The sequence below is a fragment of the Crinia signifera genome, chromosome 6 (assembly GCF_055691185.1).
Source record: "Crinia signifera chromosome 6, ASM5569118v1, whole genome shotgun sequence".
Classification (NCBI taxonomy): Eukaryota; Metazoa; Chordata; class Amphibia; order Anura; family Myobatrachidae; genus Crinia; species Crinia signifera.
The window spans coordinates 18,958,274-18,977,831 of NC_139222.1; the positions used below are offsets into that span (position 1 = coordinate 18,958,274).

General features: G+C 51.2%; 2 protein-coding genes across 2 annotated transcripts in view; both read left to right on the forward strand.

Annotated features, from left to right (window-relative positions):
• Positions 1–19,558, forward strand: part of LOC146009536 (uncharacterized) — a 783,885-nt gene that overhangs the window by 420,256 nt on the left and 344,071 nt on the right.
• Positions 1–19,558, forward strand: part of LOC146010029 (uncharacterized) — a 54,531-nt gene that overhangs the window by 9,113 nt on the left and 25,860 nt on the right. The window contains exons 2-4 of the mRNA XM_083150846.1: positions 3,311–3,424; positions 8,242–8,364; positions 19,047–19,238. Coding sequence (XP_083006972.1) covers positions 3,422–3,424; positions 8,242–8,364; positions 19,047–19,238 — 318 coding nt within the window. The 5' untranslated portion in view covers positions 3,311–3,421. The remainder of the gene's footprint in view (positions 1–3,310; positions 3,425–8,241; positions 8,365–19,046; positions 19,239–19,558) is intronic.

Consider the following 19,558-nt stretch of genomic DNA (forward strand, 5'->3'; position numbering starts at 1 on the left):
TGTGCAGAGGCGTCTCTGCGCATGTGCGAGCGGGGCGTACGGCCAAATTCCGCATGAAATGTGAACACTCCGACCAGGGGGTGGAGAGGGGCGTGAAGGGCTATTTGGGCTCATTACCATATGCATACGCCCCGCGTTTCATGGGTGTTCCCATGCAAACGCTGGGCGTACGTATGGTAATGCAGTCGTGACGCACGTGTAGGGGGCGGACATATGACATCGCCGGATGTCAGCTGCCCGCCCAGATCCCTGCTTTTGCACGGAAAAATGTCCGTGTGGTCTAAGGTTGCGGGAGCTGGTGGAGCACTCGGTCCTGCATTCGATGGTCTGCGACCATCGAATGATGGGGGAGGTTCCCTGAGATGGAGGAGGCGTATTCCATGTAAAATACACGTGCGGTCCGTTCGGCCAGCTTCTTACCGCGTACGGACGGAGTTGGCGATCCGTATGGAAGGCGGGGTTTCGCACGCACGGTCCTGGCCGCATATTCGGATCCGGCCGCACCGATCAGAATAAGGGCCCATATGAGAAAAAAAATTACTAAATTTGAAGTTAATGGGACCCAACACAAAATAAATCAATTTATTACGTGTAACTCAAGAAACGTCATCTATCTTCTTGAATGCGAAAAATTATATATAGGAAAAACTAAACGAAATTTAAAGCTGAGATCAGCAGAACATATATATAATATCCGCAAGGGACTTATTTCGCATCCTTTGTCAGACCACTTCTGTAAACACCACAATAAATGTGAGGGGGCTATTAAAAGATTTATAGGAATTCAACAGATCTTTCCCCATTGGAAAAACAGAGACCTTGAAGCAAGATTAGCCAGGAGTGAAATGAGGTGGATTTTTATTCTTAATACACTGTCACCTAATGGACACAATGTAGATTTCGAGCTAAAATGGTTTTTAGATTAATTCCGATATTTTTAAACCTTGACATTTTTAACCATTGATTTTTATCATATGATATTTTAAACTGTATATTAATTGTATATATTTTTCATCCTTACATGTTCCTATGAAAAGATACAAGGAATAATAGAAAGGGACACGCCACTCTCCCGGTAAATAGGGGCGGACTTTACTGGAATACAAAGTACAGTATAGTAGGTATTGTGAGGAGAGTGACGTGTACCCTTGGATTATCATGGCTCATGCAAGATTTGCCCATCGTCTATCCCTTAACGAAGATGGCCGCCGGGGAATCCTGACTAAGAGTAGAAAGAAGCTCAGGAATGAAATAAAAAGACCCGTGTAGCCAGAATGCAAAAACAAGTTTTGGAAGACAAAAGCCGATATTCTGAGGATGGAAGAACCAATGAAATATATGTATTATGCTGTAATACAGATCAGCGCCGAAATCGGAAGTCACCGAGCAGCGTCTGGAACGCAAACTCGGAAGTGCGGCCTGGAACGCAGAGCACTTCCGGGGGCGCGGACTGAACTGACGCCCGGATTGGCTTCCATTCAATTTAGAGCATCAGGAAAGTGGTATAAATATTACCACGAGCTAACAGGCACATCATTCAGCCTGAGGAAGGAGAGTGGACCTCTCCGAAACGCGTTGCACGATTGGACACTGATGCACTTTATGGACTCAGCACCTTGCATGCACTAAGCACTTTGTGACCGGGAACCAGACGCCCTAAGCCCTCTGCGGTGGTGCCGCAGACCTGGACGCAAGCATAGCCCACCGCAACCCAAATCCAGGGTGAGGTACCTTTGTTCATTTCCTGACTGCATGATTTTGGTCCTGTTATTAAGTATTTCACCGGTCATCATTGCATTATTATTTTTGCATTTGTATTGCATTTTTGAAATGAAAGATCATTATACATATTGGTCTATAACATTTCTTTATGGTCCTGCGCCAGAGCTATTCATTTATTTTGATTGCCATTGTACCCATAGGTGGTGTACCTCTCTAATGAATAGCTGGCTGCATCACTATAATTAGTTGCGCAACTTTCCCACTACCTTTTGTATTACAGGTTTGATAGATAAGTAATAATGTTCTTGCATTTTTTAATAACCTAGTTAGACGTACATACGTATATCTTTTAAAGCAGGGGTGGGGAAACTCAAGCCCGGGGGGCCGTGTGCGGCCCCCGTAGCCGGTCTGAGTGGCTCTCCCACCCGCCCGGCGGCTTTGCCGGGAGTCAAGTACAGGGGATTTCTCGCGAGAGGTCGGTAGTTCTCGCGAGATTCCTTTTAATCATTAGAAGCCCGGAGACAGTCAGTCCTCTTCAGCGGCAGCCGCCGGAGCGTGGGACGGCTGCAGCAGGGCAATTTGTAAGAGACATTTTTACATATAGCCCCCGAAGGATTTTTTCCCCATACAAACGGTCCTTGGCACAAAAAAGGTTCCCCACCCCTGTTTTAAAGGAAACAGACCCATCACTTATCACAGGGTTTGGCAGGAGATTCACAGTAATACCCCTTTTTGACCAAAACGCTGGGTCGCACCCAGCTTTTTGGACCCTGGTTGAAGCCGGGTGCGACCCGGCGTTTAGGGGCATTTACACCGGACGGGCTTAAACGCCCGCACCCCCCTCCCGCCCCTTCCCGGCGCTTGAAGATGACAGCGCGATGTCATCTTCAAGCGCCGATCGACGACGACGTACCCGGAACGCTGCTGGGGGCAGCCCAGCACTAAGGTAAGCTGCTAGGCTGCCCCCAGTCCCCGCGCGCACCCCCCCCCCGCCATTGGACAGGGGGTGAATGGATGCCGCACACAGGCATCCGTTCACCTCCCTCCCCCGCCGCCGCTGCTGTCTGCAGAGTATAGCAGACAGCAGCGCCGGCTGTCAGTGTCAGACTGACAATCCGTCCAACCTGCGGACGCTGCGGTCCGCAGGTTGGACGTTCCCCATTCGTGTAAATGGGAGCCGGGTCATCCGACCCGGCGTTCCCATTTACACCGCCCTCTACCCAGGTCCTAGCCATGTTCTACCCAGGTCAGGACCTGGGTAGAAGTCCCGTGTAAAGGGACACGGCGTTAGGGATTTACACCGCCGAAGATCCGGGTCGTACCCGCCGCTGACCCGAATTTTTCGGCGGTGTAAAAGGGGTATTAATAGCACAAAATACACCAGTGTTTGGTTGCTGCTATCTCGCTGCTCTCCCTCCTTTGTTTTACCATTCACTTAATTGTGTATTGTTTTATCAATCATATATTTTGATTGTCTATCACAGAATTTATGTTTGCTTGTTTCACTGTTATTAATTAATTCATTCATTCTTATGTTTTGTTTTCTTACAATTTTTTTTTTTTCACTTAACTTTATTGTTTGTTACAGTGCCCAACCTGCTGATGCTGGGCTTTCCACAGCCGGCGATGCGTCACTTCTAGTGAGTAACCCAGAAGTTGCACGGAGTCCGGGACGGAGTGGCAGGGGGAGCTGTTCCCAATGGTATGTATAAATTTATGTTGTTTCACACACACTGTTATACCCCTTTCAGACCGCACTTTTTACCCGTTATTTTGCAGTTTTTTTACCGTTTTAAAACAGTAATTTGTGCAGTCTGAAAGGTTCAGAGTGAATTTACCGGTTCTATTGAACTGGTATTTCTAAACGGTAATAAAGCAGGGTCCTACCCGTTTCAGACCCGTTTTTTTTCATCCACTGTTTTCTATGGGTTAAAACGGGTTCAGTGTTGTGAAGGACAAAAACTGCACTGAAATACCGTTTAAAGACATGCGGTGTGAAAGTGGTTTTAGCTGGCAGACCCATTTTCAGAAACGTTTTAAAATACCTGGTCAAAGCCAGTTTTGCGGTCTGAAAGCAGCATGTGTCCTGAAGCCGGGCTCAATGCCTGAAACGGCGTAGACCAACTACAGTAAAAGATTGTTTTTTGCACATGTGACGCTTTTTCTTTGAGATATATAGTGTTCCCCCTAGGAATTTTTGGGGGCAGGGCGCCGCTGTATGGGATGGGGGCGGATCGGTCCCGCCGACGTCATCGTTGTAGGCGTGCCCGGGCCGCCGCGTCACCAAAGGAGGCGTGCCCGGGCCGCCGCGTCACCAAAGGAGGCGTGCCCGGGCCGCCGCGTCACCAAAGGAGGCGTGCCCGGGCCGCCGCGTCACCAAAGGAGGCGTGCCCGGGCCGCCGCGTCACCAAAGGAGGCGTGCCCGGGCCGCCGCGTCACCAAAGGAGGCGTGCCCGGGCCGCCGCGTCACCAAAGCGGGCGTGCCCGGGCTTCCTCCGTCGTACAAGGGGGTGGACCTGGCCCCGCCGAAGTCCGTGAGCTGCCGGGGAAGCCTAGCGCCGCCGAGATTGCGGTGGCTGGAGCTTCCCCCGGCACAACATTAGTCAGGCAGCAGGCTCTTTTAGCAGGGTGCTGCTGGAGGGGCAGGGCACATTTTGCCTTTTAGAAATCGGGCAGGGCGCAGCGCCCCGCTAAAACAGCCTAGCGGGAACACTATATATACAGCTAGCAGGCGTCCGGCACTCCCAATAACAAAAGTTAACTTGATCTATATTATTATTATATATAGTGTTCCCGCTAGGCTGTTTTTTAAAGGGCAAATTGCACCCTGCCTTTTTAGCAGCGCCCTGCTAAAACAGCCGGCCCGGGCCTGTCCCCTCCGCCGCGTGCAGTGTCACTGCCAATTCAAGCAGACAAGGAGAGATTGGGGGAAGGAAGCCCAGCATCTCTATAGGGGCTGGGCCCGCCCCCCATAGTGATGGTGGTGCCCGCCCCCCACAGTGACGGTGGTGGCCGGGCCAGCCCCTGACATCAGCGGGCCTGCTCACATTAATTCTGTGCCACCGCCACCTCCCAATACAGTGACTTAGGCGGCCGGGGGGATCCGACCAGCGGCTGTTCTGGGCCAGCTGGAATAGCTGACAGCCAATCTCAGCAGGGGGAATCAGTGGCATGTCAGCGCGGCAGGGGGGTACCTGGAAGAGCTGACAGTCTGTTAACAATGACTGTCAGCTCTTCCCAGTGCCGCACTGACACGCCACTCCTTAGCGGCGTATCAGCGTGGTGCTATTCCCTCTGCTGACAGCTGCTCAGCAGGGCCGGACTGGCAGCTGCTCTGACTGCGCACAGAGACAGCCCTGTGCTAAGCAGTTTGCAGGGCACAGCTCAGCCAGCTGTACAATGCTGGGGGCATTGTACCTGCGTGTGTGCCGCTGCTGGGGGCATTGTACCTGCGTGTGTGTGTCGCTGTTGGGGGCATTGTACCTGCGTGTGTGTGTCGCTGCTGGGGGCATTGTACCTGCGTGTGTGTGCCGCTGCTGGGGGCATTGTACCTGCGTGTGTGTGTCGCTGCTGGGGGCATTGTACCTGCGTGTGTGTGCCGCTGCTGGGGGCATTGTACCTGCGTGTGTGTGCCGCTGCTGGGGGCATTGTACCTGCGTGTGTGTCGCTGCTGGGGGCATTGTACCTGCGTGTGTGTGTCGCTGCTGGGGGCATTGTACCTGCGTGTGTGTGTCGCTGCTGGGGGCATTGTACCTGCGTGTGTGCCGCTGCTGGGGCATTGTACCTGCGTGTGTGCCGCTGCTGGGGCATTGTACCTGCGTGTGTGCCGCTGCTGGGGGCATTGTACCTGCGTGTGTGCCGCTGCTGGGGGCATTGTACCTGCGTGTGTGCCGCTGCTGGGGGCATTGTACCTGCGTGTGTGCCGCTGCTGGGGGCATTGTACCTGCGTGTGTGCCGCTGCTGGGGGCATTGTACCTGCGTGTGTGCGTCGCTGCTGGGGGCATTGTACCTGCGTGTGTGCGTCGCTGCTGGGGGCATTGTACCTGCGTGTGTGCGTCGCTGCTGGGGGCATTGTACCTGCGTGTGTGTGTCGCTGCTGGGGGCATTGTATCTGCGTGTGTGTGCCGCTGCTGGGGGCATTGTACCTGCGTGTGTGTGTCGCTGCTGGGGGCATTGTACCTGCGTGTGTGCGTCGCTGCTGGGGGCATTGTACCTGCGTGTGTGCGTCGCTGCTGGGGGCATTGTATCTGCGTGTGTGTGCGTCGCTGCTGGGGGCATTGTACCTGCGTGTGTGCGTCGCTGCTGGGGGCATTGTACCTGCGTGTGTGCGTCGCTGCTGGGGGCATTGTACCTGCGTGTGTGCGTCGCTGCTGGGGGCATTGTACCTGCGTGTGTGCGTCGCTGCTGGGGGCATTGTACCTGCGTGTGTGCGTCGCTGCTGGGGGCATTGTACCTGCGTGTGTGCGTCGCTGCTGGGGGCATTGTACCTGCGTGTGTGCGTCGCTGCTGGGGGCATTGTACCTGCGTGTGTGTGTCGCCGCTGCTGGGGGCATTGTACCTGCGTGTGTGTGTCGCTGCTGGGGGCATTGTACCTGCGTGTGTGCCGCTGCTGGGGGCATTGTACCTGCGTGTGTGTGTCGCCGCTGCTGGGGGCATTGTACCTGCGTGTGTGTGTCGCCGCTGCTGGGGGCATTGTACCTGCGTGTGTGTGTCGCCGCTGCTGGGGGCATTGTACCTGCGTGTGTGTGTCGCTGCTGGGGGCATTGTACCTGCGTGTGTGTGTCGCTGCTGGGGGCATTGTACCTGCGTGTGTGTGTCGCTGCTGGGGGCATTGTACCTGCGTGTGTGTGTCGCTGCTGGGGCATTGTACCTGCGTGTGTGTGTCGCTGCTGGGGGCATTGTACCTGCGTGTGTGTGCCGCTGCTGGAGGCATTGTACCTGCGTGTGTGTCGCTGCTGGGGGCATTGTACCTGCGTGTGTGTGTCGCTGCTGGGGGCATTGTACCTGCGTGTGTGTGTCGCTGCTGGGGCATTGTACCTGCGTGTGTGTGTCGCTGCTGGGGGCATTGTACCTGCGTGTGTGTGCCGCTGCTGGAGGCATTGTACCTGCGTGTGTGTCGCTGCTGGAGGCATTGTACCTGCGTGTGTGTCGCTGCTGGGGGCATTGTACCTGCGTGTGTGTGTCGCTGCTGGGGGCATTGTACCTGCGTGTGTGTGTCGCTGCTGGGGGCATTGTACCTGCGTGTGTGCCGCTGCTGGGGGCATTGTACCTACGTGTGTGTGCCGCTGCTGGGGGCATTGTACCTGCGTGTGTGTGTCGCTGCTCGGGGCATTGTACCTGCGTGTGTGTGTCGCTGCTCGGGGCATTGTACCTGTGTGTGTGTGTCGCTGCTGGGGGCATTGTACCTGCGTGTGTGTGCCGCTGCTGGGGGCATTGTACCTGCGTGTGTGTCGCTGCTGGGGGCATTGTACCTGCGTGTGTGTGTGCGTCGCTGCTGGGGGCATTGTACCTGCATGTGTGCGTCGCTGCTGGGGGCATTGTACCTGCGTGTGTGCGTCGCATAGCCCCCCCCCTCCCCCGTGTTTTGATTGGCCCGAAGGCCAATCAATCAAACAATGGATGACCACCGATATGTAAATATATTGATGGTCATCCATTGCATAGTTTAGCACTATCGATGGCCAGTTGCAGAATTGACATCGATGGCAATCATCGATGGCAATGGCAACAATGGCCATCCCTACCACTGAGTACCTTTAAAACAATTCCTGCAAGGTCTGCAGTTTACCAGCAAACATATTGCACTGTAGCATAAATTAGATTGGAGGATTTCCAGTTAATCACTATTAAGACCACATAACAGTGGACAGAGAGGTGATATCACCCATTCATTTCATTGTGGCTACACTGTATTGCAGTGTCTCTATTACCCAGCAACATTGTTTCAACTATCTAGTAACTCTATCTGCAACAGATAACAATACTGGGACATATATTTTCAGTGGTTATTTACACTGATATGTACCGAAGGACAGAATAGATAACACCAACACTGTGCAATATTTTAATCACTTTATTCTTATGATCCTGTACTTATATAGGTTTGTCTATATTTCGCTGGCTTGCAGCAATTTTAATTAATACAAATAAAAGGTATATTTTAACTTTGAATTTGTCGGTGGATACTCTCAACAGAATTAATACACTAGATATCAGTTGAATGAGTGCCCCGAATTGGGAATCCTTTTCTCTTTCTCTTTTGTACAGGTATTATTGTACTACATCAGGTCTAGCTCACATTACACTCTGTGTAGAGAATCACATGCGATATGTACTTTACATATTTATATTACATAGTGTAGTCTAGTCCAAATCTTATGTAGTCCAAATTGCATAGCACACATTGTATAGCTCAAATCTCACTTAGCACACATCTCACCGTCTGTGGGCACCATTACTTTTACCATATATGTTATGTACGTACTGTGTGGTGTCAATTGTAACTAATATTTATTCCAGAACAACGGAGCGGTGAGGATGACACACGTCACTGATTCCCCAATGATGGACAAGGACCATAGTCACATGACTGAGAGGATACTAAATCTCACCCTGGAGATCATCTACCTGCTGACTGGGGAGGTGAGGGGATCTGGGAGCGTCACTGTGACGTCACTTATATCCATAGTAATAATACAGGGACGTGACTGGGGAGGTGAGGGGATCTGGTAGCGTCACTGTGACATCACTTATATCTATCTCCTATATATTTGGCTACATCTGTCACTCAAAGTGGGTGTCTGTGTCTATAACGCTCTGTTCCTGGACTTTCCTCTTAATGTGTGATTGCCTTCATCTGTGCTGAACACCTTTCTGAGAAATTAACCTGTTTAAAACAGGTGACGGCAATCATACATTAAGGGGAAGTCTAGAAACAGAGCATTGTGTCCTCCTGGACAGGGTCATGTTGGGAGGTATGTGACAGAGAACCAGCCCAGTGAGCCCACAGACAGTGCCAGACACCCACTGCCTTCCCATGTTGCCCAGCACTGCTACTCCACAGCCACCAGGTGAGCGCCCCCCTCCCGCGATTTGCGGCAAAACCTCCCCCCCCCCCCCGCGCGCCCCCCCCCTCCCGCGATTTGCGGCAAAAACACCCGCTCCCCGCGACCCCCCCTACCGCGATTCGCAGCAAAAACACCCCCGCGACCCCCCCTCCCGCGATTCGCTGCAAAAAGAACCCCCCCCACGACCCCTCCCGCAATTTGCGGCATAACCACCACCCCGCGACCCCCCCCCCCTCCCGCGAATCGCGGCAAACCCTCCCCCGTGACCCCCCCCGATTCGCGGAAAAAACACCCCCCGCGACCTCCCTCCCGCGATTCGCGGCAAAAAGAACCCCCCGCGACCCCCCCTTGCACGATTGGCAGCACCCCCCCTGCGACCCCCCTCCCGCGATTCGCGGCACCCCCCCTCCCCAGCCCCAGGATTAAATGGCACATGCAAAACACTGACATGGCTATGGTCGACAATGAAAAAGGTTGACATGAGTTTTTGAAGATTTATTTTAAATTTTATCATATTCATTGTCATGTGTCGACATGGACACCAATGAAGTGGCACACTTATGTCAACATTTACATGTGTTGACCTTTCTGTGTTGATTTTTTCTTGTGGCGATTCGCGTCACACCCCCCCGCAACCCCCCCTCCCGCGATTCGCGGCACCCCCGTGACCCCCCACCTCCCGCAATTCGCGGCAACCCCCCACCGGAACCCCTGTGAACCCCGCCCTCCCGCGATTCGCGGCACCCACCCCCGCGACCCCCCCTCCCGCAATTCGCGGCACCCCCCCCCCCCCCCCCCCCCCCCCGTGATTCGCGGCAGCTCCAGAATTAAATTGCACATGGAAAACACTGACATGGCTATGGTCGACAATGAAAAAGGTTGACATGAGTTTTTGAAGTTTTTTTGTCATTTTTTGAATATTTTCATATTCATTCTCATGTGTCGACATGGACACCAATGAAGTGCCACACTTATGTCAACATTTACATGTGTTGATTTTTTTCTTGTGGCGATTCGCGTCACACCCCCCGCGACCCCCCCCCCCTCCCGCAATTCGCGGCAACCCCCCACCGGAACCCCCATGAACCCCGCTCTCCCGCGATTCGCAGCACCCACCCCCCGCAACCCCCCCCTCCTGCAAATCGCGGCACCCCCTGCGATTCGCGGCAGCCCCAGGATTAAATGGCACATGGAAAACACTGACATGGCTATGGTCGACAATGAAAAAGGTTGACATGAGTTTTTGAAGTTTTTTTTTTCATTTTTTTAATATTTTCATATTCATTCTCATGTGTCGACATGGACACCAATGAAGTGCCACACTTATGTCAACATTTACATGTGTTGACCTTTCTGTGTTGATTTTTTCTTGTGGCGATTTGCGTCACACCCCACCCCCACAACCCCCACTCCCGCGATTCACGGCACACACACACACCTCCCCCGCGATTCTCGGCACCCCACCCCGTGACCCCTCCTCCCGTGATTCATGGCACACCCCAGCGACCCCCCCTCCCATGATTCGCTGCAACCCCCGCCCCGTAACCCCCCCTCCCGCGATTCGCGGCACCCACCCCCGCGACACCCCCTCCCGCAATTCGCGGCACCCCCCCGCGATTCGCGGCAGCTCCAGAATTAAATTGCACATGGAAAACACTGACATGGCTATGGTCGACAATGAAAAAGGTTGACATGAGTTTTTGAAGTTTTTTTTTCATTTTTTGAATGTTTTCATATTCATTCTCATGTGTCGACATGGACACCAATGAAGTGCCACACTTATGTCAACATTTACATGTGTTGACCTTTCTGTGTTGATTTTTTCTTGTGGCGATTCGCGTCACACCCCCCCACCCCCGCGATTCACGGCACACACACACCCCCCCGCGATTCTCGGCACCCCACCCCGTGACCCCCCCTCCCGTGATTCACGGCACACCCCCCGCGACCCCCCCTACCATGATTCGCCGCAACCCCCTCCCGCGATTTGCGGCAACCCACCACGCGACCCCCCTCCCGCGATTCGCAGCATCCACCCCCCCTCCTGCAATTCGCGGCACCCCCCGCGACCCCCCCTCCTGCAATTCGCGGCACCCTCCGCGACCCCCCCTCCCGCGATTCGCGGACACCTAAGTTGCAATACAGGGCATCTTTCATACAATTCTAACCATATTTCTCATATACAAACGTTCACAAATTAAGGGGGCGCAGCCCCTTACGACGGTGTGAAGAGCGCCCGTAGGGCGCGATGAATCACCTAGTAGTAATAATACAGGGACATGACTGGGGAGGTGAGGGGATCTGGGAGTGTCACTGTGACGTCACTTATATCCATAGTAATAATACATGGACGTGACTGGGGAGGTGAGGGGATCTGGTAGCGTCACTGTGACGTCACTTATATCTATAGTAATAATACAGGGAGGTGACTGGGGAGGTGAGGGGATCTGGGAGTGTCACTGTGACATCACTTATATCTATAGTAATAATACAGGGATGTGACTGGGGAGGTGAGGGGATCTGGGAGCATCACTGTGACATCACTTATATCTATAGTAATAATACAGGGACGTGACTGGGGAGGTGAGGGGATCTGGGAGCGTCACTGATGTCACTTATATCTACAGTAATAATACAGGGATGTGGCTGGGGAGGTGAGGGGATCTGGGAGTGTCACAGTGACATCACATATCTACAGTAATAATACAGGGACATGACTGGGGAGGTGAGGGGATCTGGGAGCGTCACTGATGTCACTTATATCTACAGTAATAATACAGGGATGTGGCTGGGGAGGTGAGGGGATCTGGGAGTGTCACTGTGACATGACATATCTACAGTAATAATACAGGGACGTGACTGGGGAGGTGAGGGGATCTGGGAGTGTCACTGTGACATCACTTATATCTATAGTAATAATACAGGGACGTGACAGTGGAGGTGAGGGGATCTGGGAGCGTCACTGTGACATCACTTATATCTATAGTAATAATACAGGGACGTGACTGGGGAGATGAGGGGATCTGGGAGCATCACTTATATCTATAGTAATAATACAGGGACGTGACTGGGGAGGTGAGGGGGATCTAGGAGCATCACTGTGACATCACTTATATCTATAGTAATAATACAGGGATGGGACTGGAGAGGTGAAGGGGATCTGGGAGCATCACTGTGACATCACTTATATCTATAGTAATAACACAGGTACGTGACTGGGGAGGTGAGGGGATCTGGGAGCGTCACTGTGACATTACTTATATCTATAGTAATAATACAGGGACGTGACTGGGGAGGTGAGGGGATCTGGGAGCGTCACTGTGACGTCACTTATATCTATAGTAATAAAACAGGGAGGTGACTGGGGAGGTGAGGGGATCTGGGAGTGTCACTGTGACATCACTTATATATAGTAATAATACAGGGACGTGACTGGGGGAGGTGAGGGGAACTGGGAGCGTCACTGTGACATCACTTATATCTATAGTAATAATACAGGGACGTGACTGGGGAGGTGAGGGGATCTAGGAGTGTCACTGTGACATCACATATATCTATAGTAATAATACAGGGCTGTGACTGGGGAGGTGAGGGGATTTGGGAGTGTCACTGTGACATCACTTATATCTATAGTAATAATACAGGGACGTGACTGGGGAGGTGAGGGGATCTGGGAGCGTCACTGTGACATCACATATATCTATAGTAATAATACAGGGACGTGACTGGGGAGGTGAGGGGATCTAAGAGCATCACTGTGACATCACCTATATCTATAGTAATAATACAGGGAGATGAAGGGATCTTAGAGTGTCACTGTGACATCACTTATATCTACAGTAATAATACAGGGACGTGTCTGGGAGCGTCACTGTGACATCACATATCTATAGTAATAGTACAGGGACATGACTGGGGGAGGTGAGGGGATCTGGGAGTCTCACTGTGACATCACTTATATCTATAGTAATAATGCAGGGCTGTGACTGGGGAGGTGAGGGGATTTAGCATCACTTATATCTATAGTAATAATACAGGGACGTGACTGGGGAGGTGAGGGGATCTGGGAGCATCACTGTGACATCACTTATATCTATAGTTATAATACAGGGACGTGACTGGGGAGGTGAGGGGATCTGGGAGTGTCACTGTAACATCACTTATATCTATAGTAATAATGCAGGGCTGTGACTGGGGAGGTGAGGGGATTTGGGAGTGTCACTGTGGCATCACTTATATCTATAGTAATAATACAGGGACGTGACTGGGGAGGTGAGGGGATCTGGGAGCATCACTGTGACATCACTTATATCTATAGTTATAATACGGGGACGTGACTGGGGAGGTGAGGGACCTGGGAGTGTCACACTGACATCACTTATATCTATAGTAATAATACAGGGAGGTGAGGGGATCTGGGAGCGTCACTGTGACATCACTTATATCTATAGTAATAATACAGGGATGTGACTGGGGTGGTAAGGGTTTCTGGGAGTGTCCCAGTGACATCACTTATATCTATAGTAATAATATAGAGACGTGAGTGTCACTGTGACATCACTTATATCTATAATAATAATACGGGGACGTGACTGGGGGAGGTGAGGGATCTGGGAGTGTCACTGTGACATCACTTATATCTATAATAATAATACAGGGACGTGACTGGGGAGGTGAGGGGATCTGGGAGCCTCACTGTGACATCACTTATAGCTATAGTAATAATACAGGGACGTGACTGGGGAGGTGAGGGGATCTGGGAGTGTCACTGTGACATCACTTATATCTATAGTAATAATACAGGGACGTGACTGGGGAGGTGAGGGGATCTGGGAGCGTCACTGATGTCACTTATATCCATAGCAATTTACTGTATTGTAATTAAGGAGTCAGAGTGATACTCTTGTATCGAATATTCATTCCTTAAATTTCTAATAAAGGGAAGTGAGGGGCAGATTTATCAAGCTCGGTGAAGCGATAAAGGGTCTGGTTTTTATGACCAGCCAATTAGCTCCTACCTGTCATTTTTCAAACTAAGCCTGTAACTTCACAGTTAGGAGCTGATTGGCCAGTGATCAAAACCTGACACCGTATCACTTCACCGAGGTTAATAAATCTTTCCCTCAGTTCTTAATGTGTCGTCATTTTACAGCTGTTGTGTTTTTATTTTGATGAAGGAGCGGGTAAAAAAACCAGTGAAAAACCCCATGTCAACCTAATGCTTGTGTTGACCTAATGACCTGTCAACCTACACCCATGTCGACCGTTCAAAATGTCGACCCAATGCATATTGACCTAATTGGTGGATACCTAGTGATCGATACCCCTGGGGAGATGAGGAGATCTGAGAGTGTTGGTGATATCACTATTATGTAAATACTACAGTGACCTGACTGGTGGATCTTGGAAGTGTCACTGTGACATCACTTATAGTAATAATAGAGGGTCATAACTGGGAGTGTCTGCAGTGATAGTATATTTCTCTCTCGTCCATCCTGGTGACACAGCTAACCATGGGATGTAGGAGGGTCCGCAGGAGCCAGGCACCTATGCTAACTTCTTTGAGAGGCAGGCTCCTCCCTTCTGCATCCCAGCATTCCTTAGTTCGTTTTAGGTTCCCACCGGAGTGGATGCTATGCTGACTGGCTGCGGGCTGCAGCCACTTTTAGAGTAGCTAAGAGTTTGTTTTTTTATTAATATTCACTTAGTTAAGTTGCAGGTTACAGTGTGAGGCTTTCAGAGTTTGTTTACACTGACAGAGCAGCAGAGGCTGACAGAAGCGCGTCCTGTCAACACTCTGTGTGGGGAGAGACGCTGTCTGCTCTCTCTTCACAGCACTTTGATCTCCACAGAAGGAGGCTTCCTGAGCCCTGGGGTGCTTCCTGAGCTGGCTCCCTGCTTTGGGGGGGATCATGGGTGACGGACCCCCCGCGATGGTGCCGTCATTTTACCGGGCTTATAGAGAGAAATCATTGGAGTTGATGCCTATTACAGTAGTCCAGCGCAATTGGATGCTTCCAAGTGGTCCCAGACAGAGGGGAGACACTGGAAGAGATCGGAAACACTTGGTAGGAGCGGCTGGGGAGGGCGCCAAAACAGCTTTCTCTCCCCGCAGAAGCAGAGACTTGGTCTCTTCCTGCACTCTGTTCTGGCGCCCTTTATTCCCCACACTGTAGGAAGCTGAAGGAGGATTTTACACTGCAGAACTGAGTGAACAGTTTCTTCTGGGCAGCGCCTTTCCTGGTGACCACTGAGGGTCCGTTACTGCAGCGCAGACAGATATGTACACTGCTATATTGTTCTGTACAGATGCCTGACATTGTGTACTGTGTGTGTAATTATGACAGAAAGGTGTTGTGCTGCTGCTCTTGGGGAGGGAGCGTCTGCCATGTTAATTAACTGCAGGTTTTGCAGAGTTAAATTTACTGTTGAACAGATGGACCAGGGGGATTTGTGCCCAGTGGGGCTCAAGGCCAGAGGTCTGAGCAGCCTGAACCTGCGTGGGCGGCTGCCCTGGGGAGGTCTATGACTGCTGTGGTGCAATCTTTTAGATGTTGATAAGGTACCGGTGATTGCATCAGCTTGGGTCTCCAAGGCCATGATGACTTGGGCTGATACCTTGTGTTCTCAGCTTCAGTCTGACACAGAAGCTTTTGCTTTAGCAGAACATTTAAAGTGTGCGGCTGAATGCGTTTGTGAGGCCGGTGAAGAAGGCGCTAAAATGGTATCAAAGGTGTCAGCCATTTCTGTGACAGCTAGGGCATTATGGGGCAATGGTAGCTTTCACCAATAGGACCCTTCCATCGCCTATAGGAGCCAGCTCTCTGGCTTAAAGCTTGGGAAGCTGATAGCGTTGGCCTTTAAGGGGGAACTTTTCTTTTTTTGGGGGGTCAGAACTTGATTCCCTTACAAACAAGCCACGGGGCTTCTAGGTTCGGAGCTTTCCGTTCGTCCTTTTGCTCCTCCTTTCGGGGGTGGGGGGGGGGGGACCAGGCAGGGGGGAATTTACCTCTGGCAAGGGAAGGGCGCCCAGGTCCCATTTTTGGTGCCTTTGCAAGGAAACAATCTACCAAAAGTGAGGATAAGTCCTCCACATGACGGGGCGGAGACTCCCCGTACTGGGATCAGGGTGGGGGGGGGGTCGCCTCCTGCAGTATCGGGATGTGCGGGCTCTCTCCAGCCCGGATCCTTGGGCTCAAGCTGTTTTCTCCCAAGGTTACAGGATCAATCTCAGGGGAGTCCCTCCAAAGAGATTTCTCCCAACACCCTTGCCACGAGAAGCTCGCTTGAGAAGGTCCCTTTTAGGGGTGGCAATGTCACTTCTCGAGAAGGGAGTTGTGATCCCGGGGCCTCAGGAGGAAAGGAAGAAGGGATTTTATACCATTATTTTCTTAGTCCCCAAGCCAGACGGGTTCATTCAGACCTATCATAAACCTGAAGTCATTAAACCTCCATTTGTGGGTGGATCACTTCAGGATGGAATCTCTACGTCGGTTCTCTTAAGCATAGAACCAGGAGAATTTCTAGCATCAGTGGACATCCAGGATGCCTATCTACACGTGGCTATTTGCGTGGAACATCAGTCTATGTGCGTTTCGCAATAGGTGCAATTCATCTGCAGTTTCAGGCCCTACCCTTTGGGCTGGCCACAGCACCTAGAGTGTTCCTGAAAGTGATGGCTGCCATGGCAGCGGCTCTCAGGTTAAAAGGGATTGTAATTATTCTGTACTTGGACGATCTCTTGTTCAACGCGGACTCGGAGAAGTTGCAGGAACATCTGACAGTTGCAACACAGTTCCTTCAAGACCATGGGTGGATGTTAAATATCCCAAAGTCTCATCTGACTCTTACCCAGAGACTACAGTTTTTGGGTGTGATTCTGGATACACATCTACATCGTGTTTTCCTTCCGGATTCGAAGGCCATGGACATCCATCGGTTGGTGCTTGCCATTCTCCAGTCACCAAATTCTTCGATGGCAGTGTTTGAAACTACTGGGCAAGATGGTGGCAACCTTTGAGACTCTGCAGTATGCCAGGTATCACTCGAGGCCTTTTCAATGGAACATCCTTTCCAGTTGGTCAGGGAATCCGAAATCCATGAAACAGGAAACTCTTCTCTTGTCCCAAGAGACGAGGGACTCGTTGATGTGGTGGACGGATCTGGAATCACTTCAATTGGGTCGCTCCCTTCGCTCGTGGGATTGGTTGGTTGTCACGACCGATGCCAGTCTCAGGGCTGGGGATCAGTGACCCTGCATCTTAGGTTGCATCTCAGCTTGGAATCAAAATTGCCGAACAATATACTGGAACTTCGGGCAGTTAGGAGGACTCTTCTACAGGCGGAGGAGTTCCCATTCACATCCAGTCGGACAATGCCACGGCAGTAGCATACCTCAACCATCAGGGAGGCACTTGCAGCAGGATGGCGATGCAAGAAGTCTCTCGGATCTTTCACTTGGCAGAATTAAATATCCCAGCTGTGTCGGCTGTGTTCATTCCGGGGAACCGTAATGTTGAAGCTGACTTCCTCAGCAGAGAGGAACTGCTGGAGGGGGAATGGGCTTTACATCAGGAGGTCTTTTAGTACATTGTATCCCTTTGGGTGCTCCCAGAGGTGGACTTGATAGCATCCAGACACAATTGTCAGGGACCCAAGTTCTGTTTGCGAACCACGGAACCGACAGCCTGGGCAGTGGATGCCATGACTGTTCCGTGGTGCTTCAGCCTCGCATATGTCTTCCCTCCATTTCCCGTGATTGCTCGGGTCCTCAAGAGAGTGAGGACACAGGTCGAGGATCATCCTGATTGCTCCGGATTGGCACAGGAGGTCTTGGTATTCAGACATACTGAGGTTGTCAACAGCATTGTGGCGTCTTCCTCTTCGACCAGACCTACTCAAGCAAGGACCCTTCCTACATCAGGACCTAGCTTGTCTCAATTTGACGGCCTGGCTTTTGAGACATCTTTGTTAAAGAAGAAAGGTTTCTCGGATGCAGTTATCAGAACCATGCTCAGGGCTCGGAAACCTGTGTCAGCAGCTAATTATCATAGGGTCTTTAAGACTTATATCAGGTGGTGTGAATGACAGAAGGTTCACACGTCTACATTTAAAGTTACTAGGCTCCTGGAGTTTCTCCAGGACGTTTTTTCGGCAGGGTTGAGTCGGTAGTCTTTGAAAGTGCAGTTATCTGCTTTGTCTATCTTCTTTCCAAAGAGAGTGGCTCTGTTACCGGAAGTGCAAACTTTCCTACAGGGAGTTATGAGGATCAAACCTCCATATGGACAGCCGGTGGCGCCTTGGGATCTCTCTCTGGTGTTGTCGGTTCTGCAGAAACCCCCATTTGAGCCTTTAAGGCCGGCTGATAAATTTCTTTCTTGGGAATTGATTTTTCTATTGGCTGTCGCTTCGGTCTGAGTTGGGGGTCTTGTCTTGAAAGTCTCCTTTTGTGGTATTTCACGATGATAGGGCTGTTCTACAAATGGTACTTAAGTTTCTACTGAAGGTAGTGTTTAGTTTTCATTTGAACCAGGACATTGTTCTCCCGGTGTTTTGCCCTCCAGAGGAGGCAAAAATAGGGACAAACTGAAGAAATTGGATGTGGTTAGATGGTTAGAGTCGGTAATTGCTTTTGCTTACACTAAAGCTGGCAGACCGGTTCCCTTCAAGATGAATGCCCATACCACTAGGTCGGTTGCTTCCTCTTGGGCTGTGCGTCATGGCTGTCACCTGGTCCTCTGTTCACACATTTACCAAATTCTATAGGTTCCATGAGTTCGTGTCGGAGGACGCTTCATTTGGGCAAGCAGTAATGAGAACTGCGGACCCTCCCAAAGGACCGGCTCTTGAACATCCCATGGTTGAGCTGTGCCACCAGGATGGATGACAGTGAAAAGGGGATTTTTGTAAGAACTTACCATTCGAATCCCTTTCTCTGAGTCCATCCTGGTGACACGCGATCCCTCCCTTACGCTCAGTAAGTTTATACCGTTTCATGTGATTTGTCATGTTACATGGTTATTATTTGATTGTGCATATTAATATGATCAGGCGTTGTACTGAGTAATGTATCATAGTGTGCTCTGGAAGTTCAACTGAGGAATGCTGGGATGCAGAAGTGATAAAGAAGTTAGCATAGGTGCCTTGCTCCTGAGGACCCTCCTACATCCCATGGTTAGCTGTGTCACCAGGATGGATTCAGAGAAAAAGATTTGAACGGTAAATTCTTACAAAAATCCACTTTTTTCCAATACACAGGGATACACAGTAGTGAAGAAGACATCCAGTGATCATGAGACACAGAGTAGCCATCACTGTGTGCCAGGAGAACTGAAAAGGACCCAGATCCCCATCCCGGTGCCTCCACCTCACTCACTGATACATGGGAGAGACAATGTGCAGAAGATCCTGGAACTCACCAACAAGATCATCCAGCTGCTGACTGGAGAGGTGACTGCTGGGAATGGGACATTATACAGTAACACCTGGGGGATGTGACCGGAGAGGTGACTGCTGGGAATGGGACATTATACAGTAACACCGGGGGATCTGACCGGAGAGGTGACTGCTGGGAATGGGACATTATACAGTAACACCGGGGGATGTGACCGGAGAGGAGACTGCTGGGAATGGGACATTATACAGTAACACCAGGGGATGTGACCGGAGAGGTGACTGCTGGGAATGGAACATTATACAGTGACACAGGGGGATGTGACCGGAGAGGTGACTGCTGGGAATGGGACATTATACAGTAACACCGGGGGGGA